This window comes from Drosophila teissieri, chromosome 2R (genome assembly GCF_016746235.2).
Source record: "Drosophila teissieri strain GT53w chromosome 2R, Prin_Dtei_1.1, whole genome shotgun sequence".
NCBI classification, from domain to species: Eukaryota; Metazoa; Arthropoda; class Insecta; order Diptera; family Drosophilidae; genus Drosophila; species Drosophila teissieri.
The window spans coordinates 21,074,650-21,101,438 of record NC_053030.1 but is presented as its reverse complement, the minus strand read 5'-3'; the positions used below and the strand labels follow the sequence as shown (position 1 = coordinate 21,101,438).

General features: G+C 45.6%; 1 protein-coding gene across 1 annotated transcript; it reads left to right on the top strand.

Annotated features, from left to right (window-relative positions):
* The first annotated feature begins 1,577 nt into the window (after positions 1-1,577).
* On the top strand, positions 1,578-26,516 carry LOC122612375 (E3 ubiquitin-protein ligase MYLIP). Its single transcript, XM_043785945.1, has 4 exons — positions 1,578-2,198; positions 22,899-23,932; positions 24,485-25,123; positions 25,191-26,516. Exons 1-4 carry the CDS (start codon positions 2,112-2,114, stop codon positions 25,471-25,473), a joined length of 2,043 nt encoding a protein of 680 aa, XP_043641880.1. The 5' UTR covers positions 1,578-2,111; the 3' UTR covers positions 25,474-26,516.
* The last annotated feature ends 273 nt before the right edge of the window (positions 26,517-26,789 follow it).

Here is a 26,789-nt window from a genome sequence, read left to right as displayed (position 1 = left end):
ATCCAACTTGAATGGCCAAATGCAGCTAAATAAACTGTTTATCCACTGATTACCCGAATGTTTGCCTGACAACTAATTAAATTGGCTGCCGGAATGCAGTCGACATTCTGCCATTTTGCCATTTTGGCATTGCGAACGCGCCATGGCGGACATCCCAGGAGACGCCAGATTTGCATAGTTTATGCCATGAAGTTGTACAAATGCCATTCCGATGCCCAGCCAGGCCCCATTTGCCCCCCATTTACCCCCCATACACCGCCCATTCAATCATTGTCCGTTGTCAATTGCCAATGGCCATTGCAGTGATATTGATTTTCTGTACCGAAACCCCTGTTGGGAACGCATTACGAGTGCACAACTATTTATTGCATAGTACGCTATAGCCAAGGTCAGTTCTAGACCCAGCCAACCAGCCAACCAGGCAACCCCATTATTGGGGGATTTGGGGAAAACGTGACCCGGCTCCATTCAGTGTCACCTGGTTCACCCCTGTCACCTTTTGTCACCTTAGTCACCTGACCCACAAAACCTACCCCAAACATAATAATGGGGGTAAATATCACGACGCTGGTTGTGCTGACTTATGCAAGTCACTTTACATTTGGAAGCTGATGGCTTTCCCATCGAATTTATCAGTGGTTCTAAGGTCGCATCGACTATCTAATCTTGTTCGCTTGTACTCATCTTACTCAGGATCATCAGGATAATTGGGATGGACCCTGTTATTAGCTGTTAAGTAAGCCCATAAAGCCCCCCCCCCCAAAACTTTGATTTGTTTAAGTATATCGAAAGCTTCTAGTTGCATGACAACCATCACGTAAGCCAGTATAAACACGCAGCGATCTCTATGTGACCTCCATGGGGGTCAATCGATCTAGCCTCTCATAATGAACTCATTAGAGAAACAGTGCCGCATTTCACTGGCTTATGCCAACGAGGTTACTGCAGGATACACACATCCTTTGAATGCATTCCCTACACAAAACAGCTGGTCAGTAAGCCAGAATCAGAATCAGAACCAGAAAAACAGCTGCATTGCAATGAAAAGGAAAAGGAAGAGAAAAGATAACTGCACATGCGCACATGCACAGCGCATTCGTTCAACGATTTACCTGCATTTCAGTTTCAATCTGAGAACAAAAGCCTCGTGGCTGAAAACAACAAGAACTGCAACAGCTGGAGCTGAATGAAACATACAGTAGCCTCTGGCTACAACTAACCCAGCCCATTGATCAGCGTTAAATTGTACATATGTACACATATAAGACATAAATAATAAATTGTTAACCATTCATTATAATAGTTAATAAATAATATGTATTTAACTAATTCCCAAGCAATTTTGTACACCTCAGACATTTCTATTAATATATTTACATCTCTTAGTAAACAAGTAAAACTCAAAAAGTAAATTGCACAGAAAGCCTCTTAACTCCTAAGCAAAGAGACCCGTTTTTGGTGCTCTTGAACTGGCTCTTTGACTGGTGCGCAAGAGAAAGCTTAAGAGAGAGCGCGCAATTGTTGCTACTTAAGCAACACGCAGCGCTCGCAGTTGTTCATTCTATGTTTGGCAGCGCTGTGTTAAACACCGAAAAAACCTGATACAAAAACAACAAGGATATCCGTGAAATCGCCGGGAAAACTAGCACGAAGTAATATTTTTATTTTTGCACAACAAAATTACAAAAACCAAACTGAAATCAAATTCAAGAGACGCAACAACTGTAGCAACAATCAAAAAAAAAAGTGTACGTGCAAATCCAGCGTGCGTTCGTTGCCGCTTAACAAATACGAGTATGTGTAGAAAATTCGAAAAGTGCAAATATATTTAAATCACTACGCCAGTGCTCAACGTTCACAGTTAACAAACAAAACAAGTCACATAATTGCAAATAGAATTAAAACAGTTACACAGACTGCAGCGATAAACGCGGTGCAACCTGTAGCGCTTCAATTGCGATTGTGATTTTGATTTTGAATATACATACACAAACACACACACGGCTTTTGTGCAAACAAGCCGGAAGCAAATCCCAAATGCAATTGTTTTGAACCGCAGCTGAGCGGAGCTTTTTACCTGTTGGACAAGAAATCACAAAAAAGGCCAAAACATGTGGTGCATTGTCAACCTGCCCAACGGCACCCAGCAAGCCGTCAAGTGGGATCCCAAAGCCAATGGCCAGGAGTGTCTGGAGAAGGTGAGTTCATCGGTTCTCTAACTATTGCTATACATACATATATGTATGTACCTACGTTGTTAGAACACCGTGGCTGGTAGTTTTCCATAGAAGCCGCTTGGCAGTTGAGTGAAAATTGCAACATCATAGCCTCTGATCCGCCACAACTTCTTATAGAAGGCACTATATCAAAATTTCACTTATGATATCTTAGGATATGCTTATCTCATTTCTTATATGTAAGTTCCATCAGAAGAAAAGTGTTTTTTCCGTTCCCGTATAAAAGTTCCCTTCTTAGTCATTAATTATCGATACTTTGTAACGAAACTCAATAACACCAGATAGGAAAAAGTATCGTGGGCAGTATTTACAGCAGGGAGTACATCTATCCTGATAAAGTGGGAGCCGTAAACTAAGTAGCAACCCCATATAAAACCACGTCTAACCGCGCACTTGCACTTGACACTGATGTTGATACCATCTCCATGATAGAAACCCACAGAACGTTGTTATTCAACAATGTGCCCGAAAACAACAGGCTTTTCCTTACTTAACGCCAAGTGCATGTGGTTTGAGCCATTAAACCATTGCTATTGCCAGCCACATTGCTATTTCTACGCATTACACTCACCCAACTCAAGGGCATCAGCCTCGGGCTTCTGGAACTCAAGGGAAAGTCAGGCAGCAGCTCCACTTCACCAGCAGAGGTTACAAAATTATCCAGGCGCACTCCTTGTCGTGTGGCATTACTTCATCGCTTATCGATCTTCAAACGTGGTTTACGCAATTTGGCACTGAATTACGTATCCTCTATAAGAGGATATTACGGTGTGACAATAAAGGGGCCTTCGAATCACTTGAGGTTATAGAGATTGGTTGGTGGCTGGTTTTATCTTTGGAAATAAATAACTAAAAAATGATTACTTTTTTATGACCAACGTGCACAGCGAACAAAAGTGTTCTCATTTCATTTTAATGACGCCCTTTTTTTTCATGGCGAATTTCGTTACGGCTAATACCAGAGTGGCTTACTACACGTATAAAAAAAGGCGATAAAAGAATCTTCATTTGGGGGCGCACTCGACTTCCAGTCGAGAGGCGCAGCACTCGATTCCATTTCAATTAGCATTTTTTCGTGGGAGCTCTGGACCTGATTGTACTATACCATCTTACTATACCATACTCACTATATGATACAACGCCTATCATCGGTGGCAAAAGTGAGCGTGTGTGTGTGCTTTGCATTTCCATTTCCATTTCGATTCGCATTTCGTTATCAGCTCGGGGGGGCCATGTCCAATTCCAGTGTCTTGTTGTTTACCAGTTTTGCACTAATTCATTTTAAATGCCAAATACCCTTGACTCGCGCTGCCCCCCGCGATAGTTTTTCACAGCCGCAAGGTGTTTTCAAAGAGTTGAAAAATACAGAAAGTAAGGGTATCAATGTTTCAGTGGCTAAGTTGACTTGCTTATGATGTATGCACAAATCCCTTCCTGTAATTTCGAATGCATCCATTACAATATTACCTATTTAGGAGTTTAGTTTTCCGTGCACTTAACATTTCGCCCGCGAGTTCAATGTCCAAGTGGCCGCCACTTAAGGCGATTAGTGCAAACACTTGACCATTCCGCTTCTGTGCGCTGTTACTACGAGCGCCATACATGCGGCTTTGCTCCACCAAAGCCCCCCAACCCCACCTCCCACCTCCCACATTATAGACCCATTCCAGCTACCACAAAGATTAAAGCCAATTCGGCAATTCGCCCTGTTTGTCAGGCTAATTAGTTCCCTGGCCTATTTGCGAACCATACGTACGTACATTAGTGTCTGTGCAATCTAATCGCGCCAACTTATCAAATGGATGGCTCTCGCCACACACACACACACAGAGACATTAATATGCAGGTGAATACGAGTGTACATATGTCGTAGGCCCGATTCGTTGCCAACTTTATTATCTGCCGTGGAAAACAAGAGCCGAACAAGAAAATATGCTTCTTCAACTGGTGTTTATCTTATCGCACGCCTATCCGTATCGGAGTAACTCACTTGCTATCAATGTTTACGGCTCTGGACTAAAGTTAAGATCGTCGAATTGGGGCAGAACGCAAATGGTTTTTATACATTTTATATGGGGGGCTTAGCACTAATCGTTGCAAAGGTTACGCTGCCTGTGATTCCAGCGATTACTAATTGATTTCTATTCTTGGATTGCACTTTACAAGTGCTTTTAGGGGCATATAGCGCAGTTCTATAAATCGAGCGAACTTTCTTGCGGAAAATGCACTTTGTAATGAAGTTGCAGTTGTGGGAACTGCACAATCTCCGTCGTTATATGGGCAATACAAGCTCATCGTGATAACCAGTTTATTGGTCAGCCTTTCATGGCACTCTTTGCATATATAGAAAACAACGAGCCTTTGTTCCCATTCCCAAGTGATGTTAATCGCTTCTTTCTACCCCAATGCAACAGTTGCATTAACCCCCCCAATGACATTGAATCCCAATCTGAATCTGGATCCGAATCGGCGCCTTATCAATACCACATGTTTCCACTCACGTATGCTCCAAGTGTGTTGATGTATGTATGGATTTATGTACTATGTATGCTGCACAGTTCAATGTTCAACTGCGCTCTGTATCAGCCGCGTTGATCTGGGAAAACATCTGGCAAAGTGTTTTAAATCATTATACTCGTATATATATAGCTCATATATATGGCCGCAATCTGTGACTCGCTGGGGATTAAACGAATTAATATTTCTGCCGCTGTGATTTAACTTTGAGCCGTGCGTCAGCCTAATCTATGAATACTAATATGCCAATGCCCATGATTAATTCCGGAGCAGCTTATCACTGCAAAAGAATGACGCGCCGTTTGTAACCATCGATAAGGTGTGTTACAAATTCGTCATCGTTTTTTATTTTGACGGCGTGACAGTGAGGAATCCTTGGCTATTAATAAAGTATGATGGGAAATTAATTAGTTATCTGCGCGGGAATGACTCAAAGAGGAAGCCTCTCCACTGAATGTCACCTGGGTGGACGAACCTTGAGTGATAGTGACCACTTCGAGGGCCATGGCAATGACAAGGTCCGAATTTTCAGCGGGTCTCAATCGCGGCTTAGTGATAAGTCCGCTTGGGTTGTAAACGAGGCACTTTGGCTGATAAGCGTGGCGGGCTTACATAACTTTCAGCACTGGCTAATCAACTCTGGGGGGGCTGGTACATCTAGTATGGACAGAGGGATGTGGACAGAGGCTCGGCACAGTTGCACATTTTAATTACGGGCTGCCAGGCGGACTCGGGACTCGGAACTAGGAACTTGGAACTGGGAACTTGGATCTCGAGTCCCGGACTGGGGAGCAGCAAAGTTTGCGCCCTCGTACAATCGCTGTGCGAAAAAGTTTGCGCCTGACGTCAGTGGGAGGACGTTTTCGACGAGTTTGCATGTCAAAGGAGAATTACATTTTTGTTACCTCGATTTAACAATCATACCGGCTACATCACACACACATGCATGCAAATATACGCTTTTGGGCGTGTCTGCCCAGCGATTCGCAGTCAGTCAGGCAATTTCCCCATATCCCATTTACCATTTACCATTTCCCATTTGCCATTTTCCCTCTGCCGAAATGCCTTTGCTCCTCATCGCCCAAGGACTCCGCTTTTGAGGACTGTGGGCCATGTGCAACAGTTTTATGCTCGATAATAGTTACTTGCAATTACCAGCTACTTGTAATTGTAATTGCATTTCAAATTGCCATTTTCGTGGCTCGTTTGTCGTCACAGCCGAGTTTTGAGTGGCCATTTGAGTTGTTTTTGATTGCCTGCTTGCGTTCTTCACATGGATCGAGTGCTGGCTCTCCACTGGGCTCGGCATTTCGAGCATTTCGCAAAAGGGCCTGCTGTTACATGACAAAGTCCACAGAACCAGGAAAAGGAAAACAACCCACGAGTTGGCCGACTCACGGTAGTGGAAAACTTTCCAATCATGGCAAGTTCCATGCTGAGGAAACGTGATCGCAGTACTGACCTAGGCAGTAACAGCTCCCAAGTATTACGCACCGATGTTATTGCGGTTCTACTTGTTTTCTTTGGCTCTTTAATCTCTACTTCAATCTTTATTAGCAACACTTAAATGCACAGAAAGCCAGCAGGCATTATTACTATTACTGTGCACTTTAATGCACTTTTCGCCCACTGTGCCGCAGGGTCCCTCCATTGATTGTGACTCCTTATCGGATTGCCTGTCAACAGGCTGCGTTAATCAGATCCCTCTGCTCCGCCAAAATGACATCCATTTTCTAGGTGTAATTATATTTGCGAACACTGCTGTTGCCTTCGTTCCCTTCGTTAAGGCTTTCTCCCGATGGGAGGCCAACTGGGCTGGGGAATGTGGCAGGGACAGGGAGGATTAGAAGGCAGCTGGATGATGAGTTCTTTCAACACCCTTGAAGTGTGGGATTACGAGCTGGGTGTGGCAATAGTGGGCGTTGGGTGGTGGGCGAATGCTCGAGTGTGCGACTTGCAACAATTGAAAGATGTGCAACGAGGCAAGTTTCCAGGCAAGATTTGATGAGGCAGCTCAAGTGGCAGAGGGGCGCCAGAGAGGCGCTGGAGTGGAATGCTGGAGGGGGTAGGCGGGGAGGCGGGTCAAGTGCAGCAGCCGCTGGCCAATTTGCGTGTCTCTCGTGTCACGACAAAAGGCCAATTCAAGCAGTGAAATTTGAATAAAAACCAGACATGTATACGGCAGTCAAGGGACTGCAAGGATATGCCAGAAATGCCATTCACAGCGGATCGTCCTTGTCAATATCATTAGTGTACAAAATCAACAAAGACTTGTTCTACATGTGTGCCCCCATAGGTGAGCAGATAAAAGCTCCCAAATAAAATCAGGTCCCAAAATCACATTTCTTTCTGCGCGTTAAGTAAACAAGCGATCTGTCCAGATGTTTGCATATACTATATATATACATTTAGCAGCGTTGAGCAAAGACAAATGTCAGAAAGCACAGAGAATATACTTATCGTGTTTGGGTCGCTGTCTCTCTTTTTATCAGCTTCTTCTGATAAGCTTGAGAATTTCGTATATTAATACCCGGTGTCAACAACGCAGAACAGACTGATAAAAAAGGGGAGCCGTGGGGAAAATGGAACAGAAAGAGATACAGATACAGAAACCGAAAGAGATACAGATACAGAAACAGAAGACAGAAACAGAAACTGAAGACAGGTAGAGCAAGCCAAGTCAGATATGGGAGCAATCAAGGCGTAAATGATAAATAAGCATTAATAATTTCGTTCTCGATTATTTTTGTCCGTAAAACGCAATTTCCGAGCTTTTTGCGCTTTTGCGCTTTTCATTTTTTTTTTGTTTTGCCATTTGTTTCCATTTGGCGTTCAACAGATGTTTAATTAAAATTGAAATTTCCCCACAACACCTTGTGCTGTGTGCTTTGTTTGCCCATTTGCTTGAACTCCAAGTTTAGTGATTAATATTAAGCATACGCCATGTACGCCATGGCCTTAAATCCTTGGGCCAAATGCGGTTTTTGGCCCTAACAGCAGGAAATTCTTACTGGCCAGAAGAGCGCACAACACACACACGTGCTGCTACAGAAAGAATAACTTACGGCTATAAGCAAAAGTATCTGTATCTGTAGCTGAGTATCTGAGTATCTGGTGCTTGCGCTTGTGCTCGCTTCGTATTTGTGTTTCCCTCCGTTTTAGGTTGTCTCGCTGTTTATATGTTTTTATTTTGTTGTTGCTGCGGAGCCAAGCCCATGCGAAAAATAAAAAAAAAATGTAAAGCGCAAAAGGCACAAAACGAGATTTACCTATTTTTCGTATTTTTGTCAAGTTTCATTTTTCGCCATACGTACACACGATATATACATATATTATAAAGGTATATGTAAGCATGTATATTTGTATGTAAATTTGTTATTTTATTTCGATGCTCTGCTTTCTGCTCCGCTTCGCGCTGCTTTTATTTGTTGCAGTCGACAGTTATTAACAATTTAAGCAAACAAGCGAAGATAAACACAAATATATTTAAGGCGGGTCCCCCGAGTTTTCAGTTCCATTTGGCACCTCGGAGAGCGAATGTGCCAGTTTGCCTCATTGTTTGGCCCCCCGAAAAAGATACAACGCAATAGAGTTCATTTAAATTGGGCGACAAGATGATTATAATTAAATGTCTTTATTTAAACGGCAAGCCAATGTATTTTCGCACTCGATGAGCCTGTATTACGTGTTTTTTCTCAGCGCATTACTCGGTTAAATCGAAACCTGTTCACTATATTGTCTCGATTAGTTTTGTACAACCAACCATGTTGTTTTCTATAAATACTTGTAATTTATGGTTTCAATTTGGTTATAAAATCTTTTGATGTTTCGTCCCCTGTGTGAGTGTGTATATCGAAAAGCATTCTTGACCGCCGCAAATATGCCATAAATTTTTAAAGTTCGCACAAGCCAACTAAAAACAAGCGAGTTGGCTTTATGTGCACATCCGTACAATACAATGTGAATACTGTATGGTGGTCGTATATCATCTATTTTTCCCCACTATTCGAATTGGGCTTGGGCACTTTACACACAGCAGTTGCAAAGTTCTGGCAAAAAAATAAGAGTGGCAAGAGGCCGGCAAAAGTTATTTAAATCGCAGGCATACATATTCAGTGGCCGTTGATATTGTTTAATTGTTGTTTACCGCTAAATTGCCAGAAGTCAACTGAAATTTTACTCATCGCTGGTAAAAAAATATCTAGTTAGTACGGAACAAATGCCATGTTTGCATTTGCATTTGCATTGATTGCCTGCACATAAAGTATACGCATGCACACATGTTTATTATGCACTAGTATCAATAAATATTCGCTCGTGCAACGAAGTAATCTGGCCGGAATTTATTTATTTATGCAGCCTCTATGCAAATGATTCTTGTGCACCCAGAAGTGCCAGTGCTAAATCTGGAAAATTGGTCAAAGCAAGAATTAATTTTCCAAACAATTAAATCCGAACGGAGCTGCCAACTACCCACACACTCACTCACCTTCCGCCTGTCCAACGTTGTTGGCCAATTTGGGAATTAATTGCCAACCGATGCCGAAACCCAAACCCAAACCCAAACCCAAGCCTAAAACATAAAACCCACACCCAGAAGCAATGCATTTTCCCCCGCATTTTCCACCGCATTTTCCGGCAGCCCAAACGCCATCACTTTCATGTCGCTTTCGCTGCAGCAGGACGTTTGTCATGTTCGCTGGACATTTGCGTTTGTGTCCGAAAATGCAAAATGCACCGCAGGCTGTGCCCAACCTGGGGCAACCCACACGTCCAGGGTTGCCAGGGGCACTACGCATTTTAGAGCATATTTAATACACATTTTAGAGACTTATTAAATAAATGTGTGAGTTTGTTAAACTTCAGTAAAAGTCTGGCGAGTGGCGGACTTTGAAAACTTTTTTAATAATCCATTTGCGAGGCTACGGCTAATGCTTTTCACTTTGGCAGGGAAAATCTAGTAACTCAAAACTATTTAGCAAATTAAGAAGTCTCAGTATTGCTGCCTAAAAGGTTTCGGTTATAAACGGGATTGATTTAGAGTTCTGGGAACGGCAACTTGGCAATTGTAAAGTTTGCCATTCGTGTGCAAAGAAAGTTTGCCAGGTGAAAGAGCTACAAGTAATTTGCAGAAACAAGCCGATTTAAGTTCAGAGTTCACATGCCTACACACTCACTTCCGGAAGTGCTGAATTCGGGCGAGTCGACAACCCTGGCGAGCATACATCATGTGCCCAGTGCTGAAGTTTGGAGCTGCGAGGGTCACACCACGAAGGCTTCGTGGTGCGTGCGCCATCCTGTCTGCGTCCTTGCCCTCCCTCCCACTCCCACTCCCTACTCCCTCCCCCTTTTTCCAGCTTTTCCTGTGCCAGTGCCTGTGCATGTGTGTGTGCCTATGTGTGTTTGTGTTTGTGCGCGTCCTTGGCAGCGCAATTTATGTTTACACCGTGTGCTGGCAGTGCGCCCGCAAATCTATCTGGAGAATGGAGAATCGCTCCCAGCCAGTCGCCGAATGAAGTCGGGCCGAGGCGCGCCCAATCAAAAGGAAATTATACTCGCGTGCCGAAGCACACCATGCTACAGCAGAGATTCGGTAGCTGCAACTTTCGCAATTGGAACTTGCTGTAACTCCAATAGAACGAGTAAATCAGCGCGTTTATAAGAAAAGTTTCCCACTTGATAAAACAAGCACGTGACATTTAGCCATTGTCCTTTTGGGCAGAACTAAAACATTAATCCGCAACTAATGCCATTTAGCACTGATCCACTTACAACGACCCCATCTAGAGAGACCCTTGTGTGCTACTGCTGAACTAGAGTTATAAATAGGTCAGATAGTATATGGATTCTATAAATGGAAAGCGAACTGTACGGCGAAATCGAGTGGGTGCACTCACTCCACGGGCAGGGCGGAGTTGGCATCGAATGAAGTCAGCGGCCGTCACGTGCAATGCGAACTCGACTTGATTCGCCACTCTCGATGCGAGAACTCCTCGCACATATCGATTAAATGGCTTAAGTCGAGCGTGGTGCTGTTTGGGGCACTTGGGGCTTGTAGTTCGCGGAGCCCATGCCATTCCCCGGCTAATTGGAAGCCGTTTTGTGGGGGGAACAAGTGGGTGTGGATGTGGGTGTGGATGTGGGTGTGGGTGGCTCAGCCATCTAGTAGTTGTAGTGTGTAGTTTTGGGGAGGTCTAACGCTAATCCAACGACAATGACAAGGCTGCTAGCGAACGCGAAGTGAGACAAGGAACACACAATTGGGGGGAAGTGGGGGAGAATGGGGGAAAGTGTCGTCTGCTTTTAAGCCCCCATTTAATGCAATTACCGCTGGCAGAGTCAGGGGCATTCTGTCTTTTAGCACCGTGCACTGAGAATACTACTAAAAAGTGATGGTTTCCACATTAACCGAGCGCCCTATTCATTCGGAAATAGTTCTAGAAAACTGTATGGACATTTTTTGTGTAACAGCTTCTATTCAGAAAAAATGAATGTTTTAAGCTCAACCTAGAGTGGCCAAAGTGATATATAAAGCACACACACATAGCACAGAATTTGGTCACTCTGCAGCTTCATTTCTGAGACCTGTATCTGCAAGGTTAGAGAAACTTGCTCCCTGTTTCTGGCAGTGCGCGCTGAGCACTTTGACGATGATGCAGAAATCGTGCCTGCACATGACAATGACGAAATTTGAGCAAAATCAATGTTGCCGGCAAATGATAATGTCATTTGCTAAGCAGGCGCCCCCACGAGTTTGCAGCAAATCCTCTTGAGGTCTAGTACTATCTATTGTTTCCATGGTTTTTGCATATTATCCTTGAACTGCTTTCTCCCCATTTCGCCAAAGGTTGGCGGTGGAATGGCGAAGCGAAGAGGGCGGCAGAAACCATAGAAACCCGAATGCACAACAACCAAGCGGAAATATGGCCAAGTAAACCACCGCCAATCCCCAACCCCCAACGCCCACTTTTCCAACCTGCCACCTGCCTGCAAATAAAGCTTACTCTCGCCCAGGCCAGCACATACCATACAACATATAGCTTAGAACAATATTAAACAATAAAAAAATGGGGAATTTCTACAGGAAACAGGAGAAAGCGAGTAAAAGCTGAGGAGAAGAGGCGAAGAGGAGGAGAACAATAAATTGCGTGAAAATGCAACCGAAAAAAATGCAAGCCGCAAAACAAACCGCAGAAACAGGGGAATGCATTCAATGCTTTTCCCATTGTATTCGAATTTAGTTTTGTGAAAAAGCCGACAAGCTAGCCCCTCCCTTCACACCTCCCCCAGGCAGCTCCCAACCTCACCCCCCTGAGCGCCATGCTGAGTGCCATTTTGATGTGTCTCTAATGGCAAGGCTTTTGTTTCGCCCTCTCTGCACTTTCCTTGCCTCACTTTTATTGCCTCTAACCGAAGCGAGTCCTGTGTGGCTTTCACTATTATTTTCTTTGGCCTTTCTTTTCTTTCTTTTCTTTGCTCCTTGCGCGATTTTCCCACCTACTGGCGGAGAGGGGGGAGCACAACAGAGGACCTTGCGAAACAAAGAGGGCCAATAAAAGCTTATAAAATTGTGATGGGAAATGAACTCGCGCGCCCAATCCGATCAGCAATCGGATCAAGGTTTGAATCACACAGCACAGCACGAAATTCGGAAGGATTTCAAATGAATCCTAATTCATAAAGCTAAACTATGCGTCAAAGTATGCAACTATAAAATTAAAGTACAAAAAGCGAACTATTTCACTTTGGCATGTGTTTAAATAGCTCTTTGCGATGACAAATCATATTAAATACTGTTTCACCTTGCATGTCATTTGGCCGCCTTTCCGCCCAATTTCAATTTTTAATTCGGAATCAAATTGAATTGCAATTCGTTTGCACAAGGCGACGGGCTTTTCATTCGCGATTTTCCCCGTTTCAATTAGCGCACGAATAATTCGTCCTTCGGCGGTCTTAATTAAATGCTTTTACTTAAATTTTACTGCCCAAAGATGTACGGTGTCCTGCGGCAGTCATGTCCTGTGTTTGCATTGTTCGCCATTCTGCCCCCAAACCGCCTTTGTTTTTTGCCAACCAACCTGCTCCCCCGACCCCTCCCCTCACCCCCCGTAGGAAACCACAATCAGCAGCAGGATAATGCCGTTTTAATTGAGCCTCTTAAAGCGGCTTTTCATTGCCAGGACCAAAATTAATTAAGGCGCACTGCCTAAGAAAACACACTTTTCGTTCGCGGCGCGTTTTTATTGCGATTTAATGGAAAACTGTGCTGGACTGGACGGGCATGTGATTTATTTATTTTATTGTAATTGGATTTAGAAACCGGTCTGTGTTTCTGTGTGTGGGGGTAGAACTTTACATATAGTACTATTATATTCATATTGCTGTGCCAAATGGCCCGGGGTCACGAAATGATAATTGCGGGAATTACCGAGTGTATCAATGCATTTTTTATTTGCACGTTTTCCCTTTTCGCAATGCGAGTAGAGTGGAACACTGAGTTCAGGAGTAATCAAATCGCACCCCCTAATCATTTCATTTCTAATCAGAGTGTGCTGCCTAGACCTGCAGTCTGCCAGGTGCCGGGTTTCCAGCAAATCCCCACCAAGTCCCCATCTAATGCCCATTTTCCATTCCATTTTCCCAGGCTTCGTCATCCACTTAGCCCGTATCCGCTACCCGAGCTTTCCTTTCGCCGGCATCAAAAGCATTTTCCGCTAGTAAATTGCTTGAAAAGAAAATTCTACAATTTTAACGAAGTGAAAATTGCCATTTGGCATATGGTGGGTGTGGAGTGTGGAGTGCGAAGCTCGCTGGTCGTTCGCCATCAAATGTCCATCAAAGCTTCCGAACTTGGCCAAGAAGTGGGTATTTGCGTAGTGACGGGGGAGCCTAAAGCCAGGCATCATTAACTGCAATGACTAAAGTCATTTGAATGGAGCGAAGAATGGCGGGGAAGGAATACAGTGCGAAAAATTGCCAACCAAATTACTTTCATTCGATTAGTTGCTACAATGTCGTAAATATTCTATCTCCTTTGGTCCTTCGAGCCGGAAGTTATAGCTTTTCTGATTTCAGAATGTGCACGATTTCGAGATTATTTCTCGCAGTGCATTTGAGGTCAGCGGTTGAGTGGGGGCCGAGCCATTGGACCATTGTAGTATTCGGTGAGGTTAAGCTTGTCACGCGCGATTTCCGATACCGTGGCGCAAATGTAAAAAGGGCCCAAGGACGAATGCAATTTACAATTAGAATAAATGAGCCTAGGCACGGCAGGCTCGGAAAACTCGGCGAGACTCGCGGAAACTCAGGAAACGGTGACCGGCGGACACAAGTTTTAAGTGAGCGAACAACTTTAAATGATATATTATTATGTGCTTTGGCAGCGAGAGTACCCCAGAACCCGAGAACCCATTTGCATGGCAAATTCCCGTCCGTCCGCCCCACCAGAATTATCAAGTGCAAACGTGGAATTGCTTCGGGGGGATGAGGGGGAATGAGGGGGGAAGAGCAGACTTTTGGCCAAAAAGAAAATCAATACGAGGCAGACAAGAGCCAAGTTGGCACCTGGCAACAGGCATCGGGATATACACACATACACCTACCTATATACGAGTACAAGTATAAAACAAAATATACATTTTTTGGTAACTGACAGATACAAACCGGCTAGCTGTGTGGGTGAGTACGAGTATAGAACGAGTATGTAGGTATTTGATAACTTAATTGAAATACATTGGAGAGCGGCCAGAAGCGAGGGCGAGTGAGGAAAACTTGTAAGCCTGCCTGCTGGATTTATGGGTAAACAAGTTCATAGCCGGGGTTATAAAACTGGGCGGTGGACAGTAGGTGGGTGTGGAGCTTTGTGGGCGAGCAGCGGATAAATCATCAAAGCAGCTGCAGCACGAGGTCCTTAAAAGGACGAGGGACGTTGGCAAGCCAGCTCATCGCTTTGTGTGTAAACTTTCGCAGGCCCCGGAGAGCCGAAAAGCGAAAACCGATTTGCTGATATCTCTGTTATTATATTTTGGAACTGTGCCACCGCCGTGCCATCCATGTGCCCCACTATACTTTATGCCGCATAATGTTGGCCCTATTATGCAGCCTTTTCCCGCGCGGACACAAAGTCCGCCATCCGGAAGAAATTTCTTTTTATTATTATGTCCTATTTTTGCTCGTTTTTTTTCCGTTTTTGGCCGGGCTCGGCATCTTAAACATTCGACAATTGTCCAAGTCCTGTGGTCGACCCTGACCTTTGGGCCACATAACCGCGCCCCTTTTGCCGTGGAATGCATCGCCGGCAAACATTTCGTCATCTCAGGATTCCTCATTCCTCAGCATTTCCATTTCGGGCTCTCGCATGTGCACTTGACATTCTTTTGGCCAAGTTTGCGCCTCCTTTGTTGGCCAGCAAAGTTTAGCCCCTTCCTTCCAGCAGCAGCAGTCATTTCATTTGGGCGCAATGCAATTTATCAAGTTGCAAATGTGATTCCGCCAGTCTGGGCAAATGGTATGGAAATCAAATGAATGTTTTCGGGCAAACAGTATTTCTTTCTGCCAGATGAGCTAAGTGATCACAGCCAGAGCTCTGGTTTCCAAGCCAACTTTTTGCGAGCAGGAAAACTTTCAGTTGTTGGCGCTTCAAGTTTGCCAACTTGCTTGTGGCGATAAGGTGGTGGAAAGTGTTAGTGGAATTGTAATTAAAATGAGTGACTTAATACCTTTATCACCATATCAAACCATCTATCTTTTAGCAAGGCAGGAACTTAAAAGGCATATACTACTCCTAAGTACCAATTAGTTGGGATTCAAGGAGATAGAATTTGATGGCGTTTAAGCTGATTATTTGGTGCTCTCGAGCAGTGGCAGCTCTTAAAAGCCGGCCACAAAGTTAAGCCAGCTATAATCTGGCAGCACGTCGCGGCAATTGGGAATGCAGTGCAGTGCAGTGCAGTGCCATGCTAATTAGGGCGAACTGCAACTGGAAAGCAGCCCCTTCGCTTTTCCCGCTCGCATAATTTCTGGAGCTGCTGCCCCTACAATGTAATGCATTTGCATGCTTATTTGGTGCGCTGTTTGCACTGCATCGCCAACTCCCGGGGGGGGTGGGGAAAACAAAACGAGGAAGTAAAAGGGTAGCAGTGGCTGTGGCAGTGGTAGTTGTGCCATGGGACCCTGCGGCTTTTCCGCATTTTCGCGCAACGCACGCAAAAAGTGGCAGCCACTGAAAATGACGCATACTTAACGAAACCAAAACAACAGAGGCGGATGAAACAAAAAAGAACGGAAAAGCACTACACACAAAAAAGTCAACTGAAAGGAAGGAGCAGAGAGCGGGGAGCAGGGAGCGGGGGGTGGGAAAAAATTATGGCAACAGCCAGGACACACATTCCTGCATAAATATGCACAGGACACATATATTTTCATTTGGGTGCCCTGATTTTCCCCTACACAACACACAAACAAGCGCACAACATCAGCATGATTTTTGTTCAAGACTGCAGCCGCAGCCGCAGCCTCAGTCGTTTGCAATTGACGTTGGCTTTTAGCTTTTAGCCGTTGACGCAACCGTTTTTGGCCCACTGCGAGTGCGAAGGCGAGTGCCGAATGCCGAGTGCCAAGAGTCACGTACCACTGACTGAGCTGGCCAAAACAGCTAAATACGGCCGAGAAACCGGCATCCCTCGCTCGCCGACAACAGCATTTTCATTAATAATGCAGCAGGACAGCCCCGCTGGATCACTCAGCGAATTGGGGCCAGCCATATCATTGCCAAAAACACAACAAAACCCAAAAAAGGAGCACGAGCCACAAGAAGGAGAATGTGGATGGGGATGGGGATGGGAATGAGGATGAGAGTTTTATGGCCCTGGCTCCATAAACTTGGCTCTGGCCCGACTCCGAAAGATGTGTCAACAGCCACCAAGCAAGCGGCTTTCACTTAGGAAGTGCGCCAAATGCGAGATCGCTGCAAGGACAAGCGATGCACTGGAAATAATTAAGGGGAAGTAATAAGGGATTCTACAAGACAGCATCTGCCTGACAGTTCCTCTTTTTCGACAGTTGAAGAAACAAACCATAATTATTATACTCATATATCTTGAATCCCTAGAAGACAGTCCACGTAGTGACGTAAGCTGTGTTTTTCTGGAGTGCTTCGAAATGTTCTACCACAATTGCTGACTAGAATTAATAGTTCATTTTAATAGCACTTTTTCAGAGACATGAAAGCTGCGAGGACATGGCTACTCCACCATTTCGATTGGCTTTTTAATTGCACTTATGAAATGGCATTAGACCATTCGTTACGTTCCGTTCCGTTCCGTCCGCTGCATTTGTTCTTCCCATTCTTCTGCGCTGCCTTCTTGCCTTCTTGTTCCTATTGCATTTTTAGTGTGCACTTTGAATGCAGCGCTTTTGTTGTTTCTTGTTTTTAGCTTTTAGTTTCTTCTAGCATTTGTATTTGTTTCGTTTTTGCTATAAAATTTATGGCCAACGATCAAAGTCCAATGTTCAGTCGGTCGCTGCCTCTGCCGCTGCCGACGGCGACGTCGCTGCCCACTGCACCGCTGCAGAAATAAAATGAAATGCATTCGCTCTCCATCTCTTTCACTTCGCCCGCGAGCAGAGAGCGCGAGCGAGAGAGATGGCACACACGTGCTTACATTCTAATAAGAACTAGTAAGTGCCTTTTAGTTTCATTCCAATCCGATTTCAACGGAACGGAAAATCAAAATGCCAGGGGGCCTGATTATATAGATTGGGGGGCAGGCGTGAAAACTGGCCGATTAGCAACAAAAGTGGCGCTTCCCTGTGCCATTTCACTCGCTGCCGCATCGAAAGGGAAATTCAATAATGGGGCGCAATCACAAATATCGCAGTGCCGAAGGTCGCTCCTGAAGGTTGCAGCTGACAACACTTGTTGATAGCCGATAGTTTGCATTACTAATTAGACATCGTGAGATTGTCGCTATTACAGCATTTAGCACATCTTTTCGCCAACGAAATTCGCTGAGTAATGTGAGCTCGATTGTAAGTGCTGTTTTGATGATTAAGGGAAAGGTACTTGTAGGTCATATGCTGAACACAAAACTAGTTCATTGTACGCTGGAAATGTATTCGGTATGAGTTTATTAAAACCCCCCTTAATATTATTATTCCCAGCTATAACTTCAAGCTAATATTGCCATTTCGCAAATATTTAAGTGGCTTGATGACAAATCGATTGGAAATACCGAGCTTTAGATGCCTTGCCAGAGGCGCGATTCGTCACCTGAATAGAATTCAGCTCGGAATGAAACCAAGCAGGTTGCATCAGTGGCTCAAACACTTTGGCACCTTGACATTTCGATCTTTAGCCTGCGATAATTGCTGCGCCCGGTGGTCCAGACTTTCCCTCAATTAATTTGCACTCGCCGCCGCTTTTCGCTTTCCCTATTTCCATATTTCCATATTTCATCTGCTCCATTTACCGGGTGTATGTTTCCATTTTCGCCATTTGTCAGATGAATTCTGCCATTCGGCCGCTTCTCACGTCGGCAATTAAAAGAAGGCGGCGAGGGGAGAGGGGAAGGGGGGCGGGCGGTGCAGGTTGCTACAGACAGGTCCGACTTATAAGGTGGCGCACATGGCGGGCACGTGATTCGCATCCCCCCGCCCCTGCCCCCCGCCACACCCGACCCCTTTCCGCGGCGCATAGGTAATTAAGTGCAATTTATAGCCAATTTCCATGCATCGAACCTGTTTCAGTGCACTTTAATTCCCATCAACAGGGAGAAAAGGGAGGATGAATTGATCACTTAAAATTTACATATCATTTGATAAATATTTTAAACTTTTTAGTATTATCTTGATTGCACACCAATGATAATCAACTCATTCAAATTTAAATTTGCCTATTCTATTGCCAACTTTTTTTCCAGTGCATCGCGAGGTGCAGCTGCTGCCGCCCCTCTTCCCCTCTCTTATTCTTCTCATGGGACTCATCTGTCATCGGTTGATGGGGGTAGGTGAGGGGCAGTGGGGGAGTGGCGATCACTCGATAAGCACATGACCTGCAAAATAGAGCGCAAAAAGGCGCTTATGCCGTTTATGGATTCGGATCTCCAACTGCCTTTGTTTATCTCGCTCAGCGAAGAGGAAGAAAACAGCAGCAGCAGTAGCCTTGATCACTCTCACTCTCTCCGCATCACTGTCTCCCTTACGCCCCCGCTGTTTCTCTCATTTGCACGTGAGCTGCTCGAAATGCATTTAATTATCAGCGGCACTCTCTTTCTCTCCACTTCTTGCATTTCGCTGCTCTCGCTCTCGCACAAGGGGGGTTCAAAGTACAAAAGTCGGTGCTCCACTGACGTCATGAGCTTCAGTTTCCATTACAGTTACAGTTTCGGTTTCGGCTGGCCATTAAACCAAGCAAATACAAAACACGAAAAAAAAAAACAGACGGCGATCGCTGATACATATAAGCAAGCACACAAGCACCAGCAAATTATAAACAACGGAGAGCACACAACAAAACACAGCACAGCACCGCACAGCAACAATGCAAAAGCAACAAGGCAACAAAACAACACTCACTAGGCGAGTGCCAGTCCAAAGTCCAATTGGCATTTCGAAGACTCGGGTCCAAAGTCCAATTCGGTCGGGTTTTCTGCTCCCAGCCAGTCATAGTCTCCCCCCACGAAGAGCCCCCCCGCCCTTGCCACACTCCTCACTCCGCGCGCTTACAATGGTTGTCTGTACCGAAAAGAAGAGAGCACCACGTACTCTTTGCACTCTCGCGCTCCCCATCTTCCACATGCACTTTTGGCTCCACATTGTTTACCTTTGCTAACTCTCCCTTAAGCGCGCGCTCTTGAGACTCTTAGGCGCAGGTAAAGTAGAGAACAGGTGTAGACTCACTTTACACGTGCTCATTAAGAGATGTTGCTTTGCTGCTTGGAAACACAAGCACAACTCATTTATTAACTCGCATTGTAAACCACCATTTGTTCTTAATCAAAGCAGAAAGCTAAGAAGGCGCCAACAAAATACAAGTAATAGTAACAAGCAAATTCCTTGGAACGAAAGTTCCCTTCATTTAGTACAAATAACTATAAATAGCAATAAATAGGTTCAATAAAACGGCAGTTTCCCCATTAAATCGCTTAATGCGAAAATGTAAACCTATCCCAAGACGCATCATAAAAAACTGAAATAAAAGCACGTGCAAATATGGGCGTAATTTCGGTCAGTGATTTTACGAGCCATAGTAAAAAGCCCAATATGGTCAGCAAATAAGGCACAATGCATTGTGCACACATACAAACATATATTACGAAATGCATTATGGCACATAATCAAAATCAAGAAGGGTACTTTTGTCATACATTTTCTGCTGCAAATATATAGTATATGGGAATTACGAAAGTCGGCGGTTATGTCAGATTTAGTGGAGCTTGAGATTGAGATTGAGTTGGAGCTCGGCTTCCCGGCTTATTTGCCATTTGGGGGGCTGAAAGTAAGTTCACGTTTCGCATTTTGCAGGCGGCGGCAACGGCGGCGATTCGCTTTCGTGTTTCATTTAATTTTAGCGAAATCCACAAAAGTGGACTTTGCACTTGACAGCGGCGACGCCAGCGACGATTTTCTGTATTTCAGTTGTATTTCAGCTGTATTTTCGTGTGATTTTCGTTATGTCTGATTTTTGTTATTTCTCTGCGCTGAATGAATGTTTGCGCTTCTGTTGAGTTCCGCCTGTTGCCACGTTTTGCTCTCCAACCCCAAAAATAAATCGAAATAAATCTACGGAATTATATCGGTGCGCACAACTTGTTGAATTGAATTGCTGCAAAGAGCTTAAATCATTTGTGTTTATAGAAAACTGGTTAGAATCATGTCTGATCTCAGTAGTATTAACAGCTCACCTAATAACGAAAGTAACGTGCTTATTCTACATTAATTAGTTGCTTTTTGTTTATTGATTTTGCCAAAAAGAAACATGCGTTTGAAAATCCAATCAATTTCGTGCTTCATCATTATTTGTTTATTTATGGCGCACAGTTGTTTGAAAACTTTTATGCGCACATTAACCCTCAAAATGTTGCAAGATTTCCAGAACGAAGACGATTTTCTGCGTTCTGAATATGCGCCATTTCGAAATTCAATTGGTGCGCCATCTGCCATTTAACTTGCCACTGCCACTCAGCCGAAATTCTGTTAAATGCGTGGCACGAGATTTGAGCTATTAGGGCGGGAAAAGCTCTCGAGAGGCTTCATTAGATTCGCTCTCCGGCTGTCAATGGCAACCCGCCCACGACTCTGGCCCCACTCAAGTCCCCACTTTCCACTCTCAGTTCCATCTATACATCCACCCATCCACCCATCAATTCATTCTCCATTTGAGCCCTGAATCCAAGGGCTTCGGTTTGCGTTCCCCCAGCAGCTGAACATCAAATTCTTCGTCGGCTGTCTGGCAACCGTTGCTAAGCTGCCACGCCCACCGCCCCCCAATCGAGTGGCATGTAAATTGATCTGCGCACTTGATTAATTAATTGCGTTCGACTCGAAGCTGCTGGAGCACTGCAAACTGCAAACTACAAGCTGCGAGCTGCAAACTGGAAACCGCAACTGCCACAACTGTCGTCTTAATTAGTCCAACGTGTTCTTCGAGTGGCTTCGCTCAGCGAATCCAGTTTCATGCAGTCCAGATGTCCTTTATGTCCTTTGCTCAAGGCGAAACTTGCCGCGGTTTCCAGGACACTCACTGCATTTGAACTGCGAAATGTGTGAGCTACTGGCACCTTTAACGAGCAACAAACATCAAAATGATAATAAATCATTACCTAAATAAGAACCTGAATAAGCAACAACTTATTCTGAAACCCAAGCAGCCACAAGCGCCTAGAAGTAGGCTATGAAAAGTGGCAGCTAAATATAACTTAAACACCACAAACATCGCAATTTGCAATCCTTAATAGACACCAAGCTGGCCAAACAGCAGCGGCAAACAGAACAAATTGACTCAAATTTCACTTTAATGGCTAATAATTCCTCTCATAAATTTAAACCTACCAACCCTCCTCCCCCACTCCCTCCATTTTCCATTTCCCAGAGGGTTTTTCTTTTCGTTGCTGCTGCGGCTTCGCCTAATTGGAAATGGGGAAAAGCGTAAAAATGTGCGAAGGCGTTGATGCGTGAGCAACTTGTTGCCTTGGCTCACGCACACACTCGCAAGTGCGGAGTGCGGAAGTACGTACACCTCATTATGCAAAGTGCTGCAGGAGCAAAGGATACACACACACATACATACGTATATGCATAGATGTATGTGTGTACTTGGGGAACTGGGTGTATTTAAAGCCTCGATTTTCCGCTTCTTTTGTTTGGCGGTTTTCGAAATTTGAAATTTCATTTCAGCGGCGGCAGCGACAGCCAGTGCAACTTGCCTTTGGGGTTTTGGGATTGGGATTGCGATTGGGATTGGGATTGCAACTGGCATTGGCTGGGAAAGTGTGGTGTTTTGGCTTGTTAAGGCCAACAAATAACCATCATCGTCATCGACGGTGGCAGTGGCATTATGGAGCACATAAGGATGTTGTTCTGCCAAGAGATGCGCTGCCAGCATTTGAACTCGTTCCATTCGAAATGATGACACGCTCGTTGCATAAGCAAATATTTCTGAAAACCACGGCATCAGTGAGGCGCATGCCGCCCACTTTACACCCACTTGGCACCCACCCACATGCGCAGCCAACCACCCACATTTCCCAATCCATCCACTTGCCACAGACAGTTGTTGCTGCGGATGTTGCTGCTGCGGATGTTGCCGCTGTCATGGCGAAATGTTGGTAGATAGTCGTGCCACACAGGACATGCTCTTGGCTGAGGACCAGCAGAGTCCTGGCCGCGTGTCGCTGACAGGCTCTGTCAAGCTGAATTGATAAGTCGCTGATCCAGAATAGATTGAAAAACATTTAGATTAAGCTTTAATTCGCAGTTGGCGCACAATGGAAAGCAGTGGCCGCCAGCTTAAGAGAGATTAAGTGGAGCAGTGCCCAACTGACCTACATTACAGCCAAGTAACTAGGAGCCACTACTGCTTACCATGCTCATAGTCTATGTAGTATCTTAGTTACCCAACTAACCATCCGTATCCTTCGCTTGCAGGTCTGTCGCGCCATGAACATCATCTGCGAGATGGAGTACTTCGGCCTGGAGCACTGGACGCCCAACCAGAAGGAGTCGCAGACGCGCCAGTGGATCAATCTGCGCAACCGGCTCTCCGGCGACAGCGGCAGCAGTGGCAGCGGCATCCAGCTGATGCTGGCGCTGCGCGTCAAGTTCTGGGTGCCGGTGCACTTCATCCTCCAGGAGAGCGTGCGCAATCTGTTCTACATGCAGGCCAGGCGCGATCTCCTCGAGGGCCGACTCACCGCGCCCGACTGGAGTGGCGCGGCCAAGTTGGCGGCGCTGCTCTGCCAGGCGGACGGGCTGCGCTTCAATGAGGCATCGCTGCGGGCCGACTGCCCCATGCGGATGCGGCGCGAGTTGGCGCAGCAGCAGCAGCAGCAACAGCAGCAGGCGCAGCAGCAGCGCCTGGAGCAGCAGCGCAAGGAGAAGGAGCACGTGCTGAGCTTCAAGAAGCGGCGCCTGTCCAAGCAGAAGTCCATGGAGCACATCGAGATCTGCGCGCTGCCGGTGGCCAGCACCACCAGCTGCAGTCTGCAGCCCTCGCCATCCGCCTCCGCATCTGCATCTGCATCTGCATCCGCCTCAGCATCAGCATCTGTCTCAGCATCCGCTTCAGCATCCGCCTCCACATCCGCCTGCTCGCAAACCCACTCGAACAGCAGCTCCAGCAGCTCCAGCAGCCCCAGCAACAGCAGCAGCCAAACGGGTCTGGACGAGCGACTGGCCAGCAATCCGCTGCGCGTCTACGAGGAGTACTTCATGCAGCCGAGCGGCGAGGCGGAGCCGCCGGCGGACTATCTGCGCCAAATAGCCGTGGAGCACGGCAAGCTGGCCAAGCTGCAGATGAGCCTCAAGACGGCCAAGTACTGGCTGCTCAAGTCCATCCAGGATCTCGAGGGCTACGGCGAGGAGCTCTTCAGCGGCGTCACCACCAACGAGAGTGCCACGCGCTGCGACATCGCGGTGGGCGCCCATGGCATCACCGTTTGCCGGGGGGGCGAGAAGCAGAGGTGAGTGCCAGGACGCTCCCAAGGATGCGATCCTTTAGCTACTTAGGTGTATTTTCCACAACTCAAAGTAAAGAACTCACAGGGCACAATTAGGAATATGATTAGAATCATAGAATTTTCTAATAGAATCTTTTGCATATTCCACTTCTGACTTTCCTAACTCATATAATTTCCAACACCAAATTGAGTAATTGCGCATCCATAGAAGCAAAGTCAAGGTGAGACCCTAAAAAAGTGGCTCAGAACGAAAACAACATTCTTACAAGTAGATGGTGCATTAACCTGAATAATTAAACGGACTTTTTACAGTCGTTTCTTGACAATATCGTTCGCCATGATTGTGGCTCCAAGTTAATGTAGCGCAAAATTAGCGTCAAAGGTAACACGTTTAATAGAACTCACTTTCTGCGTTATAAACCTAGAAATACATACTTAACATTTGATTTACAAGTGCCTTGTTAATCTATAGAGTTACCCAATTACTTATGGGAGTTAAGTTAAGCCTATGAAGTATACTGCAAAACTAATGGACTTGTGTTTCCCATTGTGCAGCATCCCCTTTGGCGCCATCGCTGCGGCCAAGTCGCTGCGTCGCACCTTCAAGCTGGAGTACGTGGACGACCACAACGACCGCAAGGAGCTGGAGATCAAGCTGCCCAAGCAGCCGATAGCCGCCGGCCTCTACCGCTCCATCACGGAGCGCCACGCCTTCTACGTGTGCGACAAGGTGCGCGGCGTGGTGACCAACCAGTTCACCCGCGACCTCAAGGGCACCATCGCCTCCATGTTCATGGAGAACACGGAGCTGGGCAAGCGCTACGTCTTCGACATCCAGCACACGTGCCGCGAGGTGCACGACCAGGCCAGGCGGACGCTCCACGAGCGCGGCGGCGATCTGGTGGCGGAGGGCGCCACCGCCGAGGGCTGTGCTGCTGCCGCTGGAGGATTGGGCGTCTCTGCCGTTGGCGAGCCGGGCGTGAGCCCGTGGGCGACGACTGGTGCCGGCGGCTCCATGGCCGGCAAGATAGATTTGGCCATACGCGAGAAGGAGGCACGTGAGGCGGCGATTGAGCGTTGCGTGGACACGCGCATCTCGGAGGCCATGCAGTGCAAGATCTGCATGGACCGCGCCATCAACACAGTGTTCAATCCGTGCTGTCACGTCATCGCCTGCGCCCAGTGCGCTGCAAGGTGAGTTGCTCTCAGCGTCCTTTGGTCCTTTTGAATCTATAGTAACTTCTGGTTTGCCACCTTGCAGATGCAGCAACTGCCCCAACTGTCGGGTGAAGATCACCAGCGTGGTCAAAATCTATCTGCCGCCGGAGCTGCGCACCAGCCAAACCGGCAGCGGCGCCACAACCACCACCAGCAGCAGCAGCAGCAACATGGCCACCGATGGCCACGTGGAGGAGCAGCTGCTCCAGCAGCAGCTGGACGAGATCTCGGCAGCACCCGCCTCGCTGGAGGCGGGAGTAGGAGCAGGAGCAGGAGCAGGAGCAACCGGACCTGGTGGACAGCCGAAGGTGACGACGGCCGCCTAGAATTGGTTGTGCTCGCTGCTGTTCCGGCTGATGGAATGGGTGTGCGTGCCGATTGTCTGAGAAGCAACATGATTCACCACTAGTACTCCATAGTACTCACTAGTACTCACTAGTACTCGTACTCTATGACCACAACCTACACAATGGGAACAAACCGACGAATGGCAAGCAAGCAACATGCAACATGCAACATGCCACGTGCCACGTGCAACAGGCGAAATGGGTTTGAAACCGATTCGAAGCGGAGCAGTCAGTCAGTCAGTCAACAATCGTAGCTCTATCTTTACTCAAGTATTTTAGCGACATAAGCAACTGAAACTTTAACTCTAAATCTAAACCTAACTCTAGCTGTAGCTGTAACTCTAATCTACAGAGTAGCCATATACACGATATATATATATACAGATATATATATATACTTACTATTTATAGATGTACGGACTTCGAGAAAGTGCTATTTAAACTCGTCTAAGACTTCACTGCATAGCCTATGCCTAGAATCTATAACTGCAGATTGTTTCATATTCATATACACACTGTATACTGTATACACATAGATATATATATTTACGATCGTTATAGATCAGCGATACCTTATACCATATACCTTATACGATGTAGCCCTTGAATGTACAACATAGTTACTTACTAAAACGTTAGCAATTTTACCAACTAAACTCGAGATGTATTTATTAACGCCTAAACTCTTTAGTATTCCACCTCACCCAAAGGATCCCAATCCTAATCCCCCATAAGAAGCCCCCAATTCTCATATATATATATGTATATTTACCCCACGGATACCTATTATAGCATAATATATGTACAATACTAGCGTGTGTATATAGGACAAGCGTACAATAATCGCAAACCCAAGGAGCAAAGTAGTACTAAGTACCTGCAAACAAACGGAAAAACCGAAACAGAAATGAAACACGAAACACGAAAGTATCTCTGCAGCGGATATTACATAGTCAATAATAGATGTTAACAATGTTATATTATACTATATATACATAAATATATATATACATATATATATATATATACATATAAAAGAAACCAATGAAAAAACCTTAAATGTAACTTCTTATCCGTTGTTTTTTATTTGGAAAGCAAATCTTCTTTTCCTGTCGTCTTCAGTTGAAAGTTTTCTGTGGATTATTTCTCAATTTCTCAATTTTCAGTTCTACTTATCAGTTTAATTACTTCATTTCCTTGCTTCATTTCGCTTTCGTTGAATGAAAACTGAATTCGAAATAAATGTTCTTGACCCAAAAACAACTCATCAAGTTCCTCTCATTTGAAATCATCTC

What these genes read in the sequence shown, in the direction of transcription:
- LOC122612375 (XM_043785945.1), top strand. Translation starts at nt 2,112, where the DNA reads ATGTGGTGCATTGTCAACCTGCCCAACGGCACCCAGCAAGCCGTCAAG. An exon ending in CGGGGGGGCGAGAAGCAGAG is followed by an intron (nt 23,933 to 24,484) that starts GTGAGTGCCAGG and finishes CCCATTGTGCAG; the next exon opens with CATCCCCTTTGGCGCCATCG. An exon ending in TGCGCCCAGTGCGCTGCAAG is followed by an intron (nt 25,124 to 25,190) that starts GTGAGTTGCTCT and finishes GCCACCTTGCAG; the next exon opens with ATGCAGCAACTGCCCCAACT.